This window comes from Pantherophis guttatus, chromosome 4 (assembly GCF_059756535.1).
Source record: "Pantherophis guttatus breed Tessera chromosome 4, ASM5975653v1, whole genome shotgun sequence".
NCBI classification, from domain to species: domain Eukaryota; kingdom Metazoa; phylum Chordata; class Lepidosauria; order Squamata; family Colubridae; genus Pantherophis; species Pantherophis guttatus.
Window position 1 is genome coordinate 64,616,628 of NC_142066.1, and position 23,437 is coordinate 64,640,064.

The 23,437-nt window shown below is 37.0% G+C and overlaps 1 protein-coding gene across 1 annotated transcript; it reads right to left on the reverse strand.

Annotated features, from left to right (window-relative positions):
- On the reverse strand, positions 1–22,080 carry CHMP5 (charged multivesicular body protein 5). The gene is made up of 8 exons (XM_034416339.3): positions 21,853–22,080; positions 20,059–20,163; positions 15,364–15,410; positions 9,211–9,304; positions 9,058–9,129; positions 6,565–6,673; positions 5,922–6,034; positions 1–2,003 (listed from the first exon to the last, which is right to left on the reverse strand). Exons 1-8 carry the CDS (start codon positions 21,919–21,921, stop codon positions 1,953–1,955), a joined length of 660 nt encoding a protein of 219 aa, XP_034272230.1. The 5' UTR covers positions 21,922–22,080; the 3' UTR covers positions 1–1,952.
- Positions 22,081–23,437: the final 1,357 nt, after the last annotated feature.

The following is a 23,437-nucleotide window of genomic DNA, read 5'->3' on the forward strand; positions in this document are numbered from 1 at the left end:
GAAATTAGAATCAGTATCTTTATTGTAGTCAATGACCAGTCAAGCAAGTTGAAATATTACTAAATGCAGAATAATTTCCAAGAGGTCAAACAGAAATTCCTACAATTACATACTTGTAACACAAAGAAAATGGATCAATCAGAATGCAAGTTCAACTCACCACCCCATGAGTGAATAGCACTGTCTTATGTGTCTCACAGTATAGTATTTCTTTTAGTGCTTTTGTCTATCTACATGCCAAATTCTGGTCTAAATCTATACAGAAAAGGATAAAGACAAACAACGTTACAGTCACACAAACTGCAATCCCAGTTTGGCTAAATTCAGAACATTGGACCCTGTCTGATAGTTGATAGCATCACCATCTTCTTTAGGTCAGCAGGAGATTCTGTTTTGAATAGTCTGTAGAACAAAATACTTAGAGGCACTTACAAGGCAATCAGAATAAGGATCCAATATAAAAACAATGATGTGAATAAATCCAATACTACCAACATTACCTACCATCATCAAGGAATTTGCAAAGAAAAGATTCAGAGACATATTAGAAGACACTGCAGTGGATAACTTTGGTATGGCATTACTCAAAGTAGTAATAAGCAAGCCTAGCAAATTCTGGGTATAGCTTTTGACTTTACTACTAAAAAATGCAGACAACATCCAGATATCACATAGATCCACTGAAGGCTGGGTCATCTATTTGACAGTCCCAGAAAGCTCTCTTTGATGTTTTTTTGTGGATGCAACTATGAAAAAATTTATTGCCTTTTTTCTCCATGAATACTGTGCTCTAGATCTTAAGATGATAAATTTGCCTCTAGTCCAGTACCATAGTTGCTTAATCCATTTGTGCTCACATTTCATCATTCAAAACACTCAAAACTAATCCACATACAATACAATGCTACAGGCTCGAGCATGAAACGAGATGCTTAGAAGTATTACTGATTACCTAGTCATTACTGATTGACTAGGAAATGGTTATTCTATGTTTCAGTCAGGCCAGTGACAATAAAAATGTTTAGATTTGAGAAAACTACCTTCAGTGTGCTAAAACCATTAATCTCCAGATGATGGGTTGACTTAAATTTGATTCCTGGTCACTGTTCTTGTGCAGAGAAGCATGCTGCAACAATCTGAACTTGCATCAATCTGAAATTGCATCCATAGCAAAGCCATCAATTCTAAATCCTAGATTTACATCAACCACTATTTTTGGAAATTTGGGTGTTCAATTATGGCACTCTTAAGTAAAGGTTTCTATTACAACCTAAAACATTTTGTTTCAACTTTATACCACAGCATAAGCACAAAGCTTGGTTAAAATCTAGAACTACCTGCTGTCATCTCTCTTCTCAAAGTGACACTCTATCAAATAAGCTATTAATCAGGATTATGTTCTTCAATTCAAACCATATTTATAAATAATTTATGGATGTTGAAAAAATTATAGACTTATTATCATACATACCAGCTAGAAACACTTCAGATGAACTTTTTAACATGTTGGAATTTATAGTAACTGAGTCAAACATCTTTTTTTAAAAAAAATCACACAATTAAATCAATTTGCTCTTTGTAATAACCAGCATATGTCAAAATGGATTATACAGTGCAATCACCTGCAATTAAATGGGGTGGCAAATTCCAAAACAGAAGCACAATCATCTATAACAAATAAGCTATAAATATTTTTATGTATTACTTTTACACAAACAACAAAACCAAATTTTAGAACTCTGAATATATGATACAGAAAGAAAAGTAATGTTAATTTCTTAGCATTAATAAAAAATCTATAGTGCTGTAATATTTTCTAAAAACATTATCATTCATTCTTTATTTCACAACATAGTGTTATTTACGTGATATTGCAAAAGTATAGATTCAACCCCCACAATTGTTTTTGCTCAGAAATGTATATGAAAAAACATTCCTTTTGAACTTCATAATTATGTTGCAGGTATCTGTGGGAGTCCAAATTCGTCCACCAGTACTCCATCCTGTGAGATTGAAAATACATTATTTATGAATAATTGTTGCTTTGTCCCCAAACTATGAAAACACATTTTAAATAGAGATTAATATCACAATAATCTTATTTTAAATTCTGAATAATCCGCCCCAGCAAACAGGAAATATTGTGTCCACATATGTCAAGCACTGATCTTATAAAAATTAAATACTTAACTCTGATATTATTGTTTTATGAAGTTAATTGAACAAGATGCTTAGTAAATTAACAATACAAATAGATATTCTATAAACCCAAAATCCTATATGAGGATTACCAAAGAAAAAATTCAGCTAATTTTCATTTGAAAAACGAAGTTAGCCAATTTGTGACCTGGGAATTATTCCTGCAAGTATTGTAGGGATGTTTAAAATATTTCAGACTTCACATGATTATCAAATGTGTTTTAAGTCTGGAGTGAATACATGTGTTTGGAGAATTCTGTTATGAAGGCAGAGCAAATCATAATCTGACCCCCAATAAAACAAAACCTGATCATTAAGAACTGTAATGGGGCTGTGATTGAAAACAGTACCCAATCACAAATTACAAAATGCTTCCATCCTAAACAAATAGCAGCAGGACTGATTTTTTTTTAAAAAAAAATATCTTTATCACAGATAAAATGATGTGGAAGTTAAAATGAACAAACCAGATAAACCTATGCTGACAACTGCAAGGCTATCAGCCAGCTGGTAAGTTAGTTGTTTTAAAAAATTGCTAAGGAAAAATTAAAGTTTCATGTAGTTGGGGCAGTGCACTTTATGTGCAATGTAAGCTTTGTTTTTACTGGCAGACATAGAAGGAATGTGTATGTATGCATGTTTATGTGTATACTACAATTCTTTGTTTTATTTTCAAATTTAGAAACTGTTCACCTCCCTCACAGGACTTCATACAGAAATGTTGCTTAATGCTGCTGAAGTGTGAATTCAAGGCTACATTAATTATTATATAATTGTGTGTGTGTGTGTTTTCATACAATGTTTGAGCTTTGGCTGCTTGTGCCTCTATGCATGCAATTTGCAAAGATGATAGTTGGGGGGGGGTTGGTTGGTTTGCTGAGTTCTACTTTATATAAGCACAGTGTGCATGTTCCCTTATTTTGCTGTTGGAATGCTAATTAATCAGTTGAGGTCTGAATAGCCTATTATGTACAAGCATAAATAACAGCAAATAACAATACAACTGAGTATTCAACTGTGTTGCTTCATTCTGGTACATTTCAGAAAAAATTCAAAAGCTGTTTTTACTATTCCCTATGTAGAATAGTGTTTGTCCTAATGCTTTCAAAAATGTTTTAAAAATCATTCCTTCAACCTGTCTCTGCCCGAGTCAGGCTACCAGAGACAATGCATGCCTGACATGTCTTCCCCAGCATCAGCAGCAGCAGCAGCATCTCAGTCAGTGGTTGCTCCTGCAGCGGCTCCATTTGTAGCCGTGTCCCATCTGAGAGGGGCTCCAGCGATACCGGCATCTACTGGTCTGTGTTCCACTCAGGAGGGGCCAAAAGAGGAGTGAGAGTTCCAGCTACTATCAGTCTTGGTGGCCCTGTGGGGAGAGCTTGTGTAGGCAGCCCCTCTCCTCCCTGCAGACCCTGTACATGGCCTTAGCGGATGCACAGGCCACTAGCCAGTCGCGGAGTCAGTCTCCTTGGTGTCACGGATGCCGCAGCAGTCAGGCGAGCAAGGTTCAAGTGGCCCTGTCCAGGGGTGGGTTCTACTTACCTTTACTACTGGTTCACAATGGGAGCGTGCGCTCTTCTGCCCATGCGCAGAAGCTTCTGCCCATGCGCAGATCATCAAATGTGATATCAGGGTGGGTGGGCGGAGCCTCCTACCATTTTTACTACTGGTTCTCAAGAACCGGACAGAACTGGGAGCAACCCACCACTGGCCTTGCCTCCTTGCCTCCCCCAAATAGACCCTGGTTTGCCACTTTAGCCTGTCAATCTCCTGGAGGTGCTGTTGGAGCATCTTGCTGTTTCGTTATAGCAGGAACTGCAGGTTGTGCCCAACTCAGGGCACAAGGGGGTGTTGCTAGCATCGACCAGGCTGGGGGCATCAGGTACAATGGGCCAAACCAGTCGCTCCATGTGGTCAGTGCAACAGATGGTCCAATGGCAGGAAGCCCAAGTTCTACATGTGCTGTCACAGCCCTGGGGGCATAACAGGGAAGCCGAGCAGGTACCACTTGAGCCACACTCACCCCCCCTGCCACTGTTGCCCTTTGAAGTGGGTGGCCCCCAAGCTGGAACACTGTCTGCAGTTCTTGCCTCAGAAAAACAGCAAGACACTCCAGCAGCTGCACCAGGAGATCGACCGTCTGAAGTGGTGCAACCAGGGTGCAGGCAAGGGGAAAGAGGCTGGGGCCACTTGAACCTCGCTTGCCTGACCAGCTGTGCATGGTCTGGAGACTGGCTGTACATCTGCCCACCTGCCCATATGCAAGGGGTGCATATAGTGTTTCCTGGGAGGGCAGGGTCCACCTATGCACACTCTCCCTATGGGCCGAGGTTCTAATCACGGCAGGGACTCATTCTCCCCTTTCAGCCCTTCCCGAGTGGGACACTGGCCAGTGGATATTGGTGGGACTCTGTAACTGGGATGTGGCTACAAATGCAGCCTGGCCACAGGGGGACCAACCATTAGCTGGGCTGCTGCCACTGCTGCTGCTGTGGAGGGGCTGTGCCATGTGTGTGTCACCTCATCTTGTGGCCTGGCTCAGGCAGGGACAAGGCAAGTCATCCTTTGTCCCGCAAAGGGTAAGGGAGCCCAGGAGGGTTGGTCTGGGAGGAAGTAAGATGTTCTGTTTCCTGTCCCTCTTTGCCCCCTTTGCTACCTTTGCCCATTCCACCTGGCCACCAGGAGGTGCATTTAATTGTCCTGTGCAGCAAATCACCAGGAAACAAACATTCCTCAGTGAATTGCCTAGGACAATGGGGTGGGGCAGGACTACTGGCAGATATTGCCAAGGAAAGACCGCTGGCGGAGGTCTACTCAGCGTAAGTGCCAGTGGTGGGTCAGCTGCAGTGAGGGGCCCATGGAAAAGTGGGTGCGTAAATGCAGCCAGGGTCAATTGTCCCATTCTGACATAACATAAGACCGGGTAATTCTTCCAAAAATAATTACTCGTTCCACATACTCCCACACGGAGGAGTGCTCCAGGTTCCTTCTTTTTCTTGCTATCTTATAGGACCAAGGAAGCATGCTTTTTCTGTGGTTGCCCCATTCTCTAGAACAATCTTTGGCAAGTCCCACACTTCTTGCCTTTAGGCAATCATGAATACCTGGCTTTTCTTGCAGGCATTATCAGCCCTTTTGATTGTTCTGTTACGTTGCTTACTCACTATTTTATACATTATATATATTTAGTGTACATAATGGGTTTGGTTTTGTTCTTTATTATTGTTCATTTTTTGCACAGTACATCACATCACCCAGAATTGTTTGAATTGGACAGCCTTACAAATCTAAAAATTAAAAAGTATGTAATGTATTAGATGTAATACTTTACACTATGTCATATATGAATTCATTTCTTATATTTAAAATCATGATTTATAGGTTAGAATTATGTGAACTTCATTCGTCACTTTGCCTTTGTCAACATACTATGGTTATACCAATTGTTGTATTTGATATGAATTTAAGAAAACCAACCCTATTAAAGTGTCAGTAACCCCTTAATTTACTATGCATAACTTCTCAAATTATCACAGCAATAAAAGATCAACAATGAAATGAAAAAAAAACCGGTAATACTTCCAATATGGCTATTGTTTGTTGCTTAAAAAAGGGCAATTAAAAAAAAAATCCTTAACTTTTGGTGAATATTGCTCTCTAAATGTCTATTGCTTTCTATGTGCTATGTGATAATGGGAGTGAGGGGGTGAAGAGTGACTCACTTTGTTTTTCACTTCAGTTGGCATGCCCTCTGGAATTGATGGAACACTTGCAGCTTCATCAAGATAGGAGCTGTCTTCATCAGCTAGAAGTTCATCACCCAGTGCTTCTAGTTCTAAAATTATGTTGAGGACAGAAAATATCTAATAAATAACTGAAATTTGGAGTGAGGTTGTTATATCTGATTTAAATTCAAACAGTACAACAATTAAAAACCCTAACATCTCTGGAAAACTAATTAAAAGCCATTTAATATTGGCTTATATAAAAATATTTCCTTTTTGCAGACATTTTAAGCATTTTAATGAAACAATATATTGTTCTGTAGTTTGATACCTAGCTTCAAGATGCAGCGGAGATCCAGAATGAAAGACTGAATGCAATATACAGTAATACTTTTTTTGGTCTTTTCTTCATTTCTTTTTATTTGTTTGCTGGCAAATGGCTATATTAAATTGAAACTGAAGGGAATACAGAAATTTTTATATTCGCTACATTATTGACTCCCTCATAAAAATACATTTACACTTATTGCTGTTTGCTTATAATCAAGACAATACTGTATAAATAGTAATTAAATTACCTATATACTGAACTCACCAAGCCATGGATATACAACTAGACCAATATTTACTGGTAACTCACCTGCCTCCAAGTCATCTTCATCTATCTCTGGGGTTCCATAACTACGACCCAATGCTTCTTGAATTTCACCAGCATCTTCCATCATATCTTCCAACTGGTCTTGCAGGTCCTAGATTATAAAATATACATTCATCACAGTCGGGGAGACCTGTGGTTGTTCTGTCTTTCACCATGACAGAAAGAACTTTTTTGCCTGAAACTAACAAAGCCTTCCTGTATTCTCTTTTAATTCATATAATTGGTGAATATTTCATATTTGTGCTGACATAAAATATACTTCTGTTGGATTTGAGCTATACTATACCATGACTTGTTTAACCATTGTTTACTAAATATGAGAACCAAGCTGTAGACTAGACTTTTTGAAATCAGTGAAAGTAAACTACAATTTCCACTAATTTAAGTCTAGATTCAGCTGTTCTCATTCTTTTCATGTTTTAAAAATATAGCACACTGGAAATGTTGTTTAACTGAAACTGGCAACTCATGAAAGTTATTGGCTCTCATCTCAATCTACTTGAGAGGGTTGTGTGGAAAGATTAGAGGATCGAGTGCTGTGTATATCATCTTAAAGTGCTAACGGTAAGGTGGAATATAAATTGAATAAAGACAGTTTAACTTATATAACTTATATATATATATAAGGGACGCGGTGGTTCAGCAGTTCGAATCCTTAGTGCTGCGTAATGGGGATGAGCTCCCATTACTTGTCCCAGCTTCTGCCAACCTAACAATTCAAAAGCACGTATAAAATGCAAGTAGAAAAATAGGGACCACCTTTGGTGGGAAGGTAAGTGTTCCGTGCACCTTTGGTGTTTAGTCATGCTGGCCACATGACCACGGAGATGTCTTCAGACAATGCTGGCTCTTCGGCTTTGAAACGGAGATGAGCACCGCTAGTCGGGAACGACTAGCACATATATGCAAGGGGAACCTTTACCTTTACCTAACTTATATAACAAACCACATGTAATTTATACACTGTATGTGTGTATTACTAATTATTTGTCACACAGATGTTTGGATTGGATTTGGCATTTTTATCTATTTATCGAGTCCTTCCCAAGTACCAGAGATAGGCAGATGTTGATGTTTTAGGGTATTAAGAGGTATCATCACAGGATGTAAGCTGTTCAGAGCAAACCTGTCTTTTGCAATTGACTGATATTGAATTTGTCAATGTTAGTGAATTTGTCAACAATAATTAATAACTTAAATTAATTTGTCATTATTGTTATGGTTTGTCACAGAGTCAGCCAGTTGTTCAGACTGGATTTGGCATTTAGTCCTTCCCAAGGACTGGATAGGCAGATGTGGATGTTTGATGGTGGTATAGATATCACTGCAGGATGTAAGTTGTTGCAAGTAAAGCTGTCTTTTGTAATGACTGATGGTGAATTTGTCAATGCTGATAGTGTTCAAATGGTGCTTCTGTTGTTTTGGAATTGCATCCAAGGCACCTATGACTATTGGTACCAGCTTTGCTTTTGTTTGCCACAGTCATTTTATCTCTATTTGTGGGTCTTTGTATTTTGTTATCTTCTCTAGTGGTTTCTCTTCTATTCTGCTGTGTCCAAGTACTATCAAATCCATTATCCAGACAGTTGTAATGGATAAATACCTTTCCTTCCAGTAGTTCTGCAGCTGCTGGCCCTAGCTGCTCAGCCATCAGTCCTAGTCCTGTGGCCCATTTTTCAACATATGTCCAGGACCTCCAACTCCTACTGCAGCCCTTGTTGATCTGGGTGACTACTGAGCCGGAATGAGTTTCTGTAATATATATCTCACCATAATTTTTATTGGAGAGACACTCTTTGACTACTCTGATGAGACCTGAGTATTGTTGAAACTCTAGAATAGTTCTCATTCAAAGCACACCAGACCAAAATCACATCAAGGTAGTGCCTCACTGTGGATAATTATACTTAGTTGCATAGTCGGCCAGATGTTCAGATTGGATTAATCAGTTTAGATGGTGATTCAGATATCATCACAGAATATAAGCTGTTCCATGTAAAGCTGCCTTTTGCAATTGACTGAGGTGAATTTGTTAATGTTAATGGTATTCAAGTGGTACTCCAGTTGTTTTGGGATTACGCCTATGACTATTGGTACTACCTTTGCTTTATTTTGCCAGTCATTCTATTTCTAGTTGCAGGTCTTTGTATTTTGCTGTCTTCTCCAGTTTTTCTCTTCTATTATATTGTCTCCAAGTATATGGAAACAGGCGGGCACCTGTCACATAACACCCCAGACTTAACAATTGTTGACAAGAAAAACAAAGAAATCTGGATAGTGGCAGGTATTGCCACATCCAATATCCAGATTTTTTTACCTATTTGAATTCTAGAGTCCCAGAGCATTTTAGCTTCCTCATTTTCTATTGCTTTCTTTAGTTAATGGACCCACTTGTTTCTGCTTGCAGGTATTATTATTATTCCAGGCCAGAAAAGAAGACTATAGGGTTTTTTAAAAAGCAACATTAAAACTCACCTCAATTTGATCAATTTTTACTTCCTTGTAAGCTTTTTTCATTTCCTTCACTCCTAGCTTCATAGCATCAACCTAGAAAAGTTATCAGATAAAATAGTTAGACTCAATACTTATTGAATAAATAAATACAAATGTAATGAAAGGCAGTTTTACCGTTGTTTTTGTATCTTTTAGGGACTGGATTGTATAGTTGGCTTGTTCCATATTGAAAGATTGCTGGGCAAGATTATCCCGTTGGTTTTCGTACCTATGTTAATAATATATATAAGCTTAAAAGCATGGTACAATTGCAGTTCTACTTGTCTTTCATAAACACTACAAATTAAACTGTGTAAATTTAAGTCCCAGCCTCCAAATTTAGAATTTTTTAAACAAAAATGAGCATGTGAGTTCCTGTAATAAATCAAATCAATTTTTTATTATGGTCAAAGAGCAGCATAACTTCTTGTAGTAAATGTAACTAGCTTCCAACAATTCAAAAAATAAATAAATCTCCTGATAACTAAATGGGTTTTCTTGGGTATATTACTGTTTTGCCAGTGCGATCTTTGGGGATTTTCTTTATTTGCCAATTCAATTTATAATCCAAAGTTCTCTAGTAGATTTCCATTCAAGTATCAACCAGATGTAACTTAGCTTTTTGGGATCTGTGATAGTCAGCAAGGTGCTGCCATATTTTAATTCTGCATCTATTTAGTCTGAAGATTAAGTAAAAGTTACCTTTCAATTTAAATAGATACTGTTTTGAGTTACAAAGTTACTAATTTATCAAAATACAAAATACGAAATACAAATAAGAATGACAATAATGGGGGGAAAGGGGAGAACGGAGGAGAAAAAGATAAAGAGGAGAAATGTGTACTATAAAAGAGAAAAGGAAAAGGAAAAAAAAAAGAAAAACATTGACCTGATTCTTTTGGGCACAGTAGAATAACATAATAACATACAATCTCAACTTTATTTTTACATAATAATATTTACTAGCCATGTCTATAACAACAAACTCATCAGCATAACCCAAAATCAAAGTTTCATTTTTTCTACTTCAAGGGAAGTCCAGAAGCAGTTTCTAAACAGAAACAAAATTAACTGTATTTTTTCTTGAATCAAAGTAGTCAACTCCTACTAACTCCTATCAATGTTTGCACTATTCATTCATTGTAGGAATCAAAGTGTCCTTCTATTTTTCTGTATAGAATGTTCTTGCTGCTGTCAATATATATCATATCAAAGTTCCATTTTTTAAAAAGTTCTCTGTTCCTTAAGCTAAAAATATATATATATGGTTTTATCTTTATATTCACTTCATTTATCTTTAAATTTGTATTAAAATTTAAATCTTATTCCAATATTTCTTTCCTTTATCACTAGTCTATTATAAATGGTAAAATGTTCCTAGTTTACATTTACATTTTAACATGTTTGAAATACCTTTATACATTTTTGACAATTTCTTTGGTTTCAATACCATTTTATTAAAAAATTCTTTCAAATTATAATTTAATGTAAGTTTTAAACCTTTCATCATGTTTTGCCATTGTTCAAGCATTATATTATATCCAAAATTCTTTGGTCATTGTATCATACAATGTTTCACATATTCATTCTCCAAGTTCAATTTCAATAACAATTTATAAAATTTAGCAATATTTTCATCATTACCACACAGCAGAATTCCATTTTTTCAATGTCAAATCCATAAGATTTTTTATCTAATTTAAATCCTTCTTTCAATTGTAAATATGTAAAAGATGGTGGCTACATCCTTCTAATTCAAACTCCTCTTTAGATTTGAGGAAAGGGTCACCATAATTAAAAAATATTATTTGACCATAAATCCACCAGACTGGCCTTGCCATTTCTTTTCTAAAAAAAGCTTTCTGGGCTGATACCTAAAGAGGCATCTTTGTAGAGAACCTTACGTTATATTTATTCCAAACTCTTAGGATGGCAGGTCTAACAAAATGGTTGTTGAAAACAACATTTACTTAACCTTATCATAACATAAATAGGTGTGCCATCCAAATCTTAGTTCATGGCCCTCCAGCTCGAGTAACCTCTTGTTTTGGAAAATTAGCTACTTTTTAAGCCAGATCAAATAACAGGCATCAAAGTAAAATTTCAAATCTAGTAAACCCAAACCTCCTCTTTTCTTAGCTTCTTGCAATAATTTATATCTTTATTTTTTTCCCTTGTCATATAAACCTGAGATTTCCATCTGCCATTGTTTAAATGGAATATCTGTTATAAGTATTGGTAAAGCCTGAAACAGAAAAAGCATATTTAGTAAAACATTCATTTTAATTACAGAGATTCTATCCAATAATGATAGTAGCAATTTATCTTCATTAATAAAGCCTTTTTTGATATCATTCCAAAGAAGCACGTTGTTTTGAAACACTTTAAAATTTATATTTGTCAATGTAACTCTAGGTATTTCACCTTTTTCTCCACCAGCTTTTTGTCAATTTCATAGTCCTGGGAGATCATATTCTTAAAAAGCATTTGTTTATTTATATTAAATCCTGCTAAAGCTCCAAACTCATTTAGTTCTACAACCATCAAATGTTCTATGATGGTTTTTGAGTTTTAAAAAATTATAGCTAAATAACCAGCAAATTATCTAATATCCTTATTAAAAATTTCAGGACCAATATATACAACAGGAAATAAGGGGCATTCTTGGCTTGTATGCTTTTCTATTTTACATGATTTAGTTAAGTCTCCATTAATAATAATCTTTGCTTGCTGTGATATAAATCGCATTGACACCTTGAATAAATTTCTCCCAAAGTCCCTATCTTCCAGAACTTATAACATGAAAACTAAAGTTGTTGAAGGCCTCTTCATCCAAAAATATTAAAGCTACCTGATTCTCACTATGATATTGTAAGTATTCAATATTCAAAACATTGTCTCAACTAACTTTTTGACAAAAAGCCAGATCTTCATGAATATATGACTGTAAAATCTTCAATCTTTCTATCAAAATTCATTGTTGTTGGCTTCTTTTTTAATGGCTGAAGGAGTTGGTCATAAAAAATGGTAATATTGATTTGCGAGACCATCTGGATCTTGAGCTTTACCTGCTTTCATTTTTTAATAGTTTTTGATATTTCAAAGGTAGTTACTGGATTATTCCCAGGGTGCTCCGTGGACCCTCCAAAGATGGTACATCTTAGCCAGTGAGGTGGAAATCAACCTGGTTGAATTCCACGAGCAAACCACACTCTGGAGAAATGAGCATCCAAAAAAGGGAGAAAGGGAGGTGCTCCCCACAAACCGGCCAAGCCTTGTTGGGGCTCCATTGTGTACTTCTGCTGCAATAAAGAGGGCCACCAAGTGGTAGAGTGCCCCGCTCTGTGGCCAGCCATTGCAACCGGCCTCGAGGCCTGCCAAAGAGAGAGAAAGGTCTGTCCAAGCTGAAGGAGATGAGCTAAAAAGGAGTGGAGATTGCAGAGTTCACTCTACCTAGCAATGAGGGGGAGGGAACTCCGACCTGGAAGCCTCCAGCTGTTTACAAAAGTGACAGTGAGGGATAAGATGACCTGATGGTAAATGACACCATTACCTCCATGACCACTAGAATAGAACTAATGGTGGCTTCCTCAGGATGCAAGGGACTCCTGACTGCCCTGCTAGATCCTGTGTGTATCAGATGCATGGTTAGCCCTGATGTGGTAGGAAAACTGGGCATTCGGTTGAGGGAACTGAAAAATCCGAAATGTTCTCTCACTGGATGGAACAATGGTGGGGTGTGTGTGTCTGGCCAGTGGTGGGATTCAGCCAGTTTGCATTGGTTTAACTGAACCCTTTGTTAACTTTTTATGCAGTTTGATGAACTGCCTAATCCCAACACTGGCTGGCCCTGCCCATTGCCTCCCAGTAACTCCTTGCCTGGCCTGAGAAGGTAAGGATGATGGCGGGAGAGGGAGAATCACTCCAGGTGGGGCTGGAAATCTCTGCTGTAGACGGGGTACAAGAAGTGGTGCAAGGAGTAGCGCAGCCTTTGCCAGCCGGAGAGAGGTAATGGCTCTGTTGCAGCAAGGTGGGGCGGCCGAGGCAGCAGTGGTGATGGCTGGGGCCTTAGTGCAGAGCGAAGTGCCCCTGTACTTGCCTTTGCACAACAACAGCATTCTGCTTTCATTGTGCTCAAGGTCGCCCTTGCCTCCTGCCACTTTGGGCTCAGACCTGTAAGCCGTGTCTGGGAAGCACTGTGGTGGAGAGAAGCAGCCAGATGTGATTTTCCAGCATCTCATCTCTTGCTGGGTCTTTTGCAGCAGGAAATGGCAGGTGGCTACTTCCAGCCTTTGTTGGCACAGCTGGGCATATCTTGGTTGCTTGAGGAGACGCGTGACCTGCTATGCCTGCCCGCTGATCTGACCCATGCTGCTGCCACCTCACTGACTGCCCACTGGTCCGATCCGGCTGCTGCCACCGCCTCATAGCCTGCCTGCTAATGTGAACCAGCCACTGCTACCGCCTCATGGCCTGCCCGCTGACCAGACCACACTACCGCCGCTGTTGCCATCTGATGGCCAAAGTGGCCAGCCCGCTATACTTGCAGCGCCTTGTGCAGCAGAGTGAAATTTATGCGCTTCACAATGGGGGAGATGGGGTCCCCTCCTCCTCCTGGAGCCCATTATGATGCGGAGGCACAATGCAACCCTGCCCACTCGCCCCTGGGAAAGCAGCAGCGTGAGCCGCGACTGGGTTGGGTCAGTAGACAGGCCATGGTGGCGGCAGCGAACACAGCAGGCCAGGGTCTTGGGGTGGAGAGTGTCTCCCCAAGCGACTGAGGCATGCCCAGCTGCACCAACAAAGGCCAACAAATCTTTTTTAAAAACCTGACTGTCAGGCAGCGAGACCCAGCAAGAGATGACGCGCTAAAGATGCCGCTTCTCTCCACTGCAGTGCTTCCCGGATGCAGCTTACAGCTCTGACCTGAAGTGGCAGGAGGCGAGGGCTGCCTTGAGCGCAAATGTACCGTGACAAAGGCGGAATGCTGTTGCTGTGCAAAGGCAAGTACAGGGGTTAGGGTTGTGCTACATATGGGTTTTATATAGAGTGATTAATTTCTTTAGCGTGACTAATTATTTAAATCAACCTTTGCTAACACAGAATATCTCTAACATTGCAGATGATGTAATACTAGTCATTATGCAACCATAGGTGCTATAAGGCAGCTAATAAAAACAATGAATTCTTGGAATATAAAAATTCAGAAAATATTTCAGAACAATTACAATAAATTATGGGAAAAGAACCCTGAAGATAAAAAAAACCTAAACGTTCTTGGCTAGTAAAATTAAGTTATTACCCAAGATGAGCTTTTCATTTCAAAGGGTATCAATTTTAGTTTTAGACAAAAGTTTGCAGTCTTGGCAAAGAACAGTAAAATATTTCTATAGAGTGAGAAAAAAAAAAGCAAGAATAAAATTTAAAATTTTGCAAGATTGAAAAGATGAATTTGCACTTCCTAATCCTAAATTATGTAACTGGGCAATGCACAACAGAAAATCCCCAAATAGTAAGATATTAGTCATGACTTCATAGGTATTTATAATATTAAAAAAAGAAAACTGGATGACAATCTGGATGTAAAACTTCAAATAATAAATTAAATAATCATAGTATATCAATAGAATCAGCTATAGAAAAAATTAATACAATTTACTTCAAGTTATAATTTAAGAGAAAATTGGTATAAAATGTATTAAGAGATGATATGTAATTCTGTCAATAAATACCAAAAGAGACAAATCATATAATAATATATGCTGTAAATGTCATAAGGAAGGAACGTGTTATCATATGTATTGGTTATGGAAAATAAATCCCACAAAAGCATTGAAAAGAAATACATAAAAATATTCAAAAAATAATACTGTTAAATTCCAGAAAATAAATGAAAAAATATCATAATGTGTTAAGAGAATTCTAACAGCTGCAAGGACAAATTTGGCATGACAGTGGAAAAGAGGAACTTTGCTGAGAACATATTACATAATAGGGCAAATTTAGACATTTGGCTTTTAAGATGATAAAAAATAGCTTTCATAAGAAAGAAATCATAAGACTCATTTTCTAGGCCAGCACCTTTACCTTGGGAAATTAGGGTTAGAGGCACCTAAGATGCAATATTCAATGCAAAATGAACAACAAGACCCATCTTATTCCCAAATCCAATTCAAAAGAATGGCTGGATAGTAGCCTATTTAAAAATATAACTTTAGGACTCATGTTGATACCCATTCAGACTGATGATCCGTTTGAACACAAATGTTTAGAGTGTAAGATACTTACATTCGCTTCTGTTTTAATACTCTCAAGGCTTTCTGCTTTACCATATTCTAAAAAATATATTAAAAAGCAGATGTTAAATTCAATAAGGATTAATAGCTGAATAGAAACATTTAATTAAACATATAATTAATTGTACTAAAAATTTATATATAAGCTTTTTGCTATAATGCCTAGAAATACCAATAAGACATTGATAAGATTAGCAATAATCAACCAATTAAGTATAATTCCAAAATTGCTTAATTAATTTTTCTTAAATAATTCAAATCACATCATTTTCTTTGCTGTTACCTCTTTATCCTGATAACAACACTAGATGCAATTTATTTATTATTTCATATGGCGTAACAGAATGCAGTATTAAGTACATACAATTCACAAAAATGGCATATAAAATGTGTATTAAATATAAAATACCAGTACAATGAATTATTTTAAAAAAGCACAATACCAATGAAGAATAAAATTATGAATAAAATTCACGCAGAATGGCTAAGCCTATAGCCAGATATCTAAATCATACAGCCATAGGACAGCAGTGCCCTGGAGATAAAGTAGTTTTTGCAGAGATACAGGGAACTTTCTGAGGGGCATTCTGTTGCAATATGATATAAAGTTTGCAAGACGTTCCCATAGTCACAGTTAAGTGTTATTAAACAGTCCCCATTTTATTTCCAATGTTGGCACTTGCATGGTAGGTTCAGATTTGGTTGAGCATCATCCAGTTTTTCCTTGGAAGATCAAAGCTAGAGAGGCATTGTACTGGATCAGACATTAAATTAAACAGATCTGGGTTAGTAGTTGTCCATTCCCGGTGTCATGCTGTCTTAGTATCAAAGTCTTCTCTGATTAATTGCTGTCCAAGTTTCCACTGTGGGCTCTGAAATTTGAGTCTGAGTATTTGTTCATGATAGCCCTCATATATAGGTAATAATTGGTTTGCCTTGCAATTCTGCCATTCTATTTTTAAGGCTGATTGTCTTCTAATGTGTGGGACTTATATATAGATCAGTGGCCCCCCAAGCTTTTGGCCACCAGGGACTGGCTCCACGGAGAAAGGATTTTCTGTGGACTGGAGGGGGTGTGGTTTTGCATGCTGCCTGCATTCCGTGGATGGGCTTCGCTTGTTTATGGGCACTGGTTGCTGGCATGCCGCAGAAGAGGTGTGGTCCACAGACCGGGGACTGGGGAACCCTGTGTTAGATAGTACTATTCGGTAGCCATTCAGGAGGCATTGATTTAATAGTTCCTGAATAGTATGATTAAGCTGGGTGTCCACTGCTTTTGTGTGAGCACTATTTAACCATAAAGGACTGCAATATTCAGCTGCCAAATATACAAAAACAAGAGCTGATTACATCTGTAGCATTTGCTCTCCAGATAGTGCCAAAAAGTTTATGAATATTGTTCCTGGTTTTTATTTTATCCATGATTTTCCTGAAGTATTCTCTATAGATTAAGAACCAGTCAAGGACCAGATCTGAATATTTTGCATTAAGATTAAACTTCATCAGCTGATTCCTAAATTCCACTTTTGATGTATAGTTAACTTGTTTCAAGTGAAAACTGGTAACTTCGATTTTATTAATTTTGTTATTTTTAGCCTCCAGATTAAAAAAAAATAATCAATTTCTTTAAATATTTTTGGAGGGCTTTTTCAGAGGTATTGAAGTCTTCAGACTGTTTTATCTCCACAATGTCATAAATGCATATATACTTTCTAGCAGCAATGCCTGGCAGATCTGGTATACAAATATTAAAAAGTAGTGGATCCAGCACGGAACCTTGTGGCAAGTTGTCATTTAATCTATACTACCAACAAATTTGGCCATCCAAGATGTACTTCAATGTATCTGTTTGACAGCATATTGTTGAATAGAATAACTGTTTTCTTATAAGGCACAATGTGTAAGAACTTTAGAATAATCCCTTCTCTCCACATTGTATAGTAGATTGATGAACACAGCAACATATTTTTTTCTCCATTGAAATCCATTTTCTATTTGGGATATTAATAATACCACCTGATACCTTTTTAGCTAAATTCAGCCTATCTATAGGTATACATGTTCCTTGGTCAGGGGTTTAATCCTATTAGTCTCTCCAGTAAATTATAAGATGCTTAAGAGCACTATAGGTCTAAAATCTTCCACAGATTTCTCCTCTTTACCAGGTTTCAGGATGGCTACAATTTGGGCTCTTTTGAGTATTGTTGGAAGTCTCCCTGTTCATTGGATATCATTATAAAACTGTGTGAGTCGGATTATAGTATATAGCCCACAATGCTTCAGAAACTCAGGATATACTCAAAATAATCTAAGGTTCTCTGCCTTAATGACCAGCCAGTCAGCAATTTAACCACCGGTTCGCCTGAACTGCCTGACTCCCACCACTGGATATACTCCATCTAGCTCAGCCATTTTTCCTGATTTTATCATTAGTGATTTTATCATTAATCATCATTAATTTTTAATGTAAAAATTCTTCTGAGATGTTGCTTCCAGGTGTTAGTTCATTGACTCTGGCTTTTTTGTCCCTTTTGATTTCAGTAGTTCTCTATTTATTCCTTATGTTTTCCTTGTAAGGATCATTAGGACTGATATTGCCAACATTTCAGATTTCTTTCATGAAGCTATCTCCCAGTTTTGTAAGCAGGGACCAATCCTTTTTGCTGGCATGTTGAAAATTCATTTGCACCATAAGAACGTACCACTTTTCTGGTGGAGTCTAGACACTGGAGGAGTTCATCAGCAACTTCAGGTTCATTACTCTCCGCATATTGTCTAACTCTATGTATTCTTGGCTCCAGGCTGGGATATATGTTTTTCTATAGCCCCTTGGGATATGCTTCTTAACTATGGAAAGTAGCAATCCCACAAATCAATTGTACCTTAGGGGATCCACTGGATGTTGAATAAATTCTAGCAAGGCTTAGGATTCTATCCTACATTTGAGAGCTACACTCCAACATTTAATAGCACAGGTTTATGCTAACTTCCAAGAGATATCTGGAGTACTCTTTTTTTACAATGTAATCTTCTATTGTGCATATACCTGGAGACAAAATGTAAATCAGGATTATATTTCTTACTCCATCTGGCTGAATGAAACATACCCTTATCCTTAGCATCAAGGACTAAGAAGAGATTTTCAGTGCCCACCCACTGCCCTATCATTTTAGCATCTTAATTAGTGTCTCTATGTCCCCATAATATATTTCAGCTATTAAAATTGACCATAATTACTGTGGAGTACCGCATATTAGACAACATGCTAGCATCCCATAGCTGTGTGGGTATTTTATACAAGTTGACAGTTTCAAAGTTGGAAACTTTTATTTGTGTGACAAATACATTCACTTCAGTATGACTTCTCATATCTTCTACTTGGTCTATGTTGTTTTTTTACATAGATTGTGGTGCTTACATTGCATGGTTAGCAGCTGCAGCCAGAAAATATTCTAGATCTGTTTTTAAATTGGATTTCATCAGCACAATGAATTTCTTGTAGTAGGACAACATCCACTGAGTAATCAATCATAAGCCTAAATAAATATCAGCTATAGCACTACTCATACCTTCCACCTTAAATTGTATTATTTTTCAGGATATCTCCTATATTCTTTGTCACTTAGTTCTGAAAACACATGTTTTTATTTTAAATATTTATGCTACTGCTTCTTGTTGGGAGATCCTTGTGAAGTCCAGCAGCGCAGAACATGTAGACTATAGCAATGACAAAATCATGTTGCCCAGGGTGCATCATGAGGCTAGTCTACATTGTACTTTATTGCTAGATGCAATAAAACGAACTATGTATATTCAATACATAAAGCCAATATGCACTTTGCTTATTGCGGTTTGTGACTTGAGGCTAGCCAACTTAATTTAGAAGCAAAGCTATGGAGTAAATGTTTATAACATAGTGAACATGGAGTCACACATATTAAGTCACAATATAGTCAAAATGGCTTTGTGCTATCTCATATTCTATGGATGCACCCATTATCAGTTGAAAAGCTTTATTTATTTAGTAGTCAAATTTATACAGCCACCCATCTTACAAAAAGAGACTCTGAATGGCTTACAATAATAAAAAAAATCCCCAACCTATTGCATGTATAAATAATCATTATAAAAATATAAATTCAATATTAATTTATTAATCAAAGTTAGATGGTTTATCTTGTTATGAAGTTCACTTTATGTATGAACCACAAGTCAGTTGTGCCTTATTCAGTTACGTTACATGCGTCTTGAGCCAAAATTCACATACAGTATGCCTCTGTGCTCTAAGGCCTCATTAAGACTTTATTATGGCTTTATTATTACCTGAACATACACAGTTCAAAGTGCAAGATGATACCCATCCTAAATTTAAAATTCTTTAACACAAGCAGGATTTCTCTAGCTGCATCAATACCGATTATAGCTTTTGTTGGCAAGGTTAATATAACAGTAGTATATATTAAACGGTGCGTAGCTGTTCTAAAAAGTTACAGACAGGTGCCCTCACTCAGAAACGCCTTCTGATCACTGATTTCAAGCCCAATAGACCCTGCTTCTATCATGATTATACAGTTAGTCATTTGTTTTCTTCTGAACCTTGGTACATTAAAATTTTTTCCTAAAAACAGGAGACACAAGTCCTCATGTGACCATGAATCACTTCACCATAAAACTATTTACATCTTACCTTTGCAGGCCCCTCTCTCATTTTCTTCATTTGATCTTTATATTTCACCAGCTCTGCGTCAAGTCTAGAAATTTTCTTATCAATCGATTCTGCTCTGCCGTCCACCTTTACTCAAGAATAATGAATAAAGGAGCTATTAACTGGCAGCAAAGACATTAGTCAAAATAAAAAGTAAAAATATTCTACAGTATTTATTCATATATTAAACATGCAGTCTAGCAAATTATTATATCTGTTTATCAATAATAACTATTCACAAAAAGAATCATAAAGAAGAAATAAAAAACTAGGGGCTGCTTGAGAGATTTTTTAAAACTAAATTGACAGAGCTCTATCAGCCTATATAAAAAGAACGTAATATAAAATAACTATGTTAAAAGCATTTATTTGTAGACAGTTAAGGTTGTAGGGGACAAAGGTTTTTTTATACTTTTCAAAAAAGATATGCAAATGTGAATAAACTTTAGTTTGAAATGTGTTTAAATATTAGTAGGTTAGTAGTTAGGCTGCTGTTTTGAACTCTGAGCTTGGCAATTTGGTTGTTGACAAACGACAAATGGTGACAAACGTTTTGTCACCATTTGAGGAGACATCGTCAGTGTGTTTTGAATTGAACAATTGAACAATTCAAAAGGCATTGATGATGTTTCCTCAAATGGTGACAAAATATTTGCAACCAAATTGCCAAGCTTGGAGCTCAAAACAATAGCCAAATTTTAGTTTATAACACAAATTCTAATTAAAACAATTAATCTCCACTTACACTGCTTAAAGAGCCTTAGCTACATATAAGAGAAAAGGAATAATTGGGTCTGACACTGAGATTTTTTTATTGTTCCTCTGTGTGCCCCTATCATCACTTCTAAATAATAAAAATGTAATTTTTGTCTTGAGATTTTCCTCCATAATATATCCTAAGTTATGTTGGCTGGAATCCAAGAACTCATCAAAATATGTTCATGCACACTATTATTTCTCTCCCTATTCCCCAATCTCCCTGGTTTTGTACTAGCTTGCAAGGTAGAATGAAACTTGTTATTTAGAAAGCACAAGGCACAAATGGACAGAACTAATCACATTATTCTTTGGAGGGGTAAAGGAAAGAGATAAAAGTGATTAGTAGGCATAATATGGATTCTATGGTTTTACATAAATCACAACATCAAGCAAAGCACGTTCTGAGAATCCAGCCAACAATTTATTCAACAAACTATGTTAAGCAAACCATGGCTCAGCATAAGACATGAATCAAATTACTGACTACATCAAAACAATTCAAGTCAGAGCCAAGGATCCATGAGATTGTTTAAGATGTCATAGCAACATGAGGACAACAGTATAATTTTAAAGTATGAATGAATGGGACATATATACAATTCAATGCTCAAACTACATTAAAAACACTTTATTTGACGAGCTAGCGACCAGATGCTCCAGAGAAAGTATCTGCTGTTCTCCTACTGTAGCGACTACGTCTTCTTAGATTAGAGCAGTGTTTCTCAACCTTGGCTCCTTTTAGATGTGTAGACTTCAGCTCCCAGAATTCCTTAACCAGCAAGTCTGGCTGGGGAATTCTGGGTGGTGAAGTCTACACATCTTAAAGGGCTCAAGGCTGAGAAACATTGCCCTAGAATTATCAAAAACAACTTAGCAAATCTGCCAATAGATATCTATGCTAAAGTTCTGAAAAAATGGGATTCAGTCTTCAGACCGGAGGCGGCGACGATTTTCTTCTCTAGAGAAGCCGGCAGTAACAGTGCTCCAGCCAGCACCCTCTCTCTCTGTGGTACCCACCGTGCCAATACAGTCCGTCAAATTCGGGGGTGGCGCCTTAGGCTTCGATTTGCCGAACAAACGATTCATCTCAGCAACTAACCAGAGAAATACACCCCGAATAGAAAACAAAGAACGACTTCAAAAGTTTCACAACCCCATCAAACCCGGAAACTATCTATTGCGCCTGCTCAGGGATCTCCCACTTCTGACACAGCGACCAATCAGCGGACGATGGAAACTGCGAGTAACATTTGCCTTACAGACCGGAAGATGTTGAGAAAAAATGATTATAGGAAAATTAAAGTCTTCCGGGTTCCTTTGGAAAACACCGATGAGGTGGAGAGCTTGTTAGTAGAGCTAGGGCGTATTTGCTTAGAACAAGGAAAGGACAGAAATAAAATATGGAGTAACGGGGACAGAGCAAAGCATTAGAGATATTCGTTATCTACATTTTACTTTTGCAAAATAGTAGGCAAAATACTATGACAGATTTGACTATAGGAAGGCTACAAGATCTGGACTCCAAACAACAACAACAACGGATAATGCAGAGATATCACTTTGCTTTTATCCAGGGGTCTTCTGGCTTAGTTTACTTTTAACAATATAAACCCTTTTCCGTGAATGTGTTCAGACTCTGTACATCTATTTCTTGCTTTCCATAGAATGCTGGAAAGACTAATGAAAGTGTACTCCAGCATGTGTGAACAAAATATATAAAGTTAATGGTTCTTTGTACCACTGAAGCTTAGAAGATTAAATATTCCATAATATTCAGATAATATGGGTGCCTCATACAAATACAGCCAGTAGGAAAGACTTTGATTAGATTCATATAATAAATTAAGACATGAATTTATAAACCACAATGACTGTTCAAACATTTCACTGAATTATAATTTTGAATTACATGTGATCCTGGTCTAACAAATAATTAAGTACTAATAAAACTTTTGAAATTGAATTTTATTTCATGCATATAGGAATCAAAAATATAGGTTCAATACAAATACTTTGATGGTCAAAATAGATAATAAAGAACCCCATTTATTATGTTGAGCCAGCATGATTGCAGCTAATACTCATTTTTTTCCCCACAATAATATATGAGCTATTTTCAGGCAAGGTCAACTACAAATCTTGGGCTGCAGGTGTGTATTTAATGCTATTTTTTCTCCAGCATGGACAATTCTTTTATCAGTGCTATTTTATTATATTAAGAGAATGAAATCTCAGAGTCAGAGTTCACGTATTGCATTGAATCATATTTTACATAATCAAGATTTTCTGAATAAACCATTGTGTTCACACAAGACACTGAAATTCATGGTTTAAAAACCACAATGACTTGATTGTAAAGATATTCAATATTTCAGTCCAAAACGGAAACGGTTCTTTGAATCCAGCACAGATATCCTCAACTCTTACCCATTTTGAATATTGTGCATTCCTGTTAGGTTCATACAAGGCACTAAACTTGAATGAAATGCATGGTTTAGTATGCTATGTGAATTAGGTCTTATGTTCAGTTTGCATTTATAGGGTAATAGGGTAATCTAAGGAAATAGAAGCCCCAATGTGCTCTTCAAATATTAAAGTCATT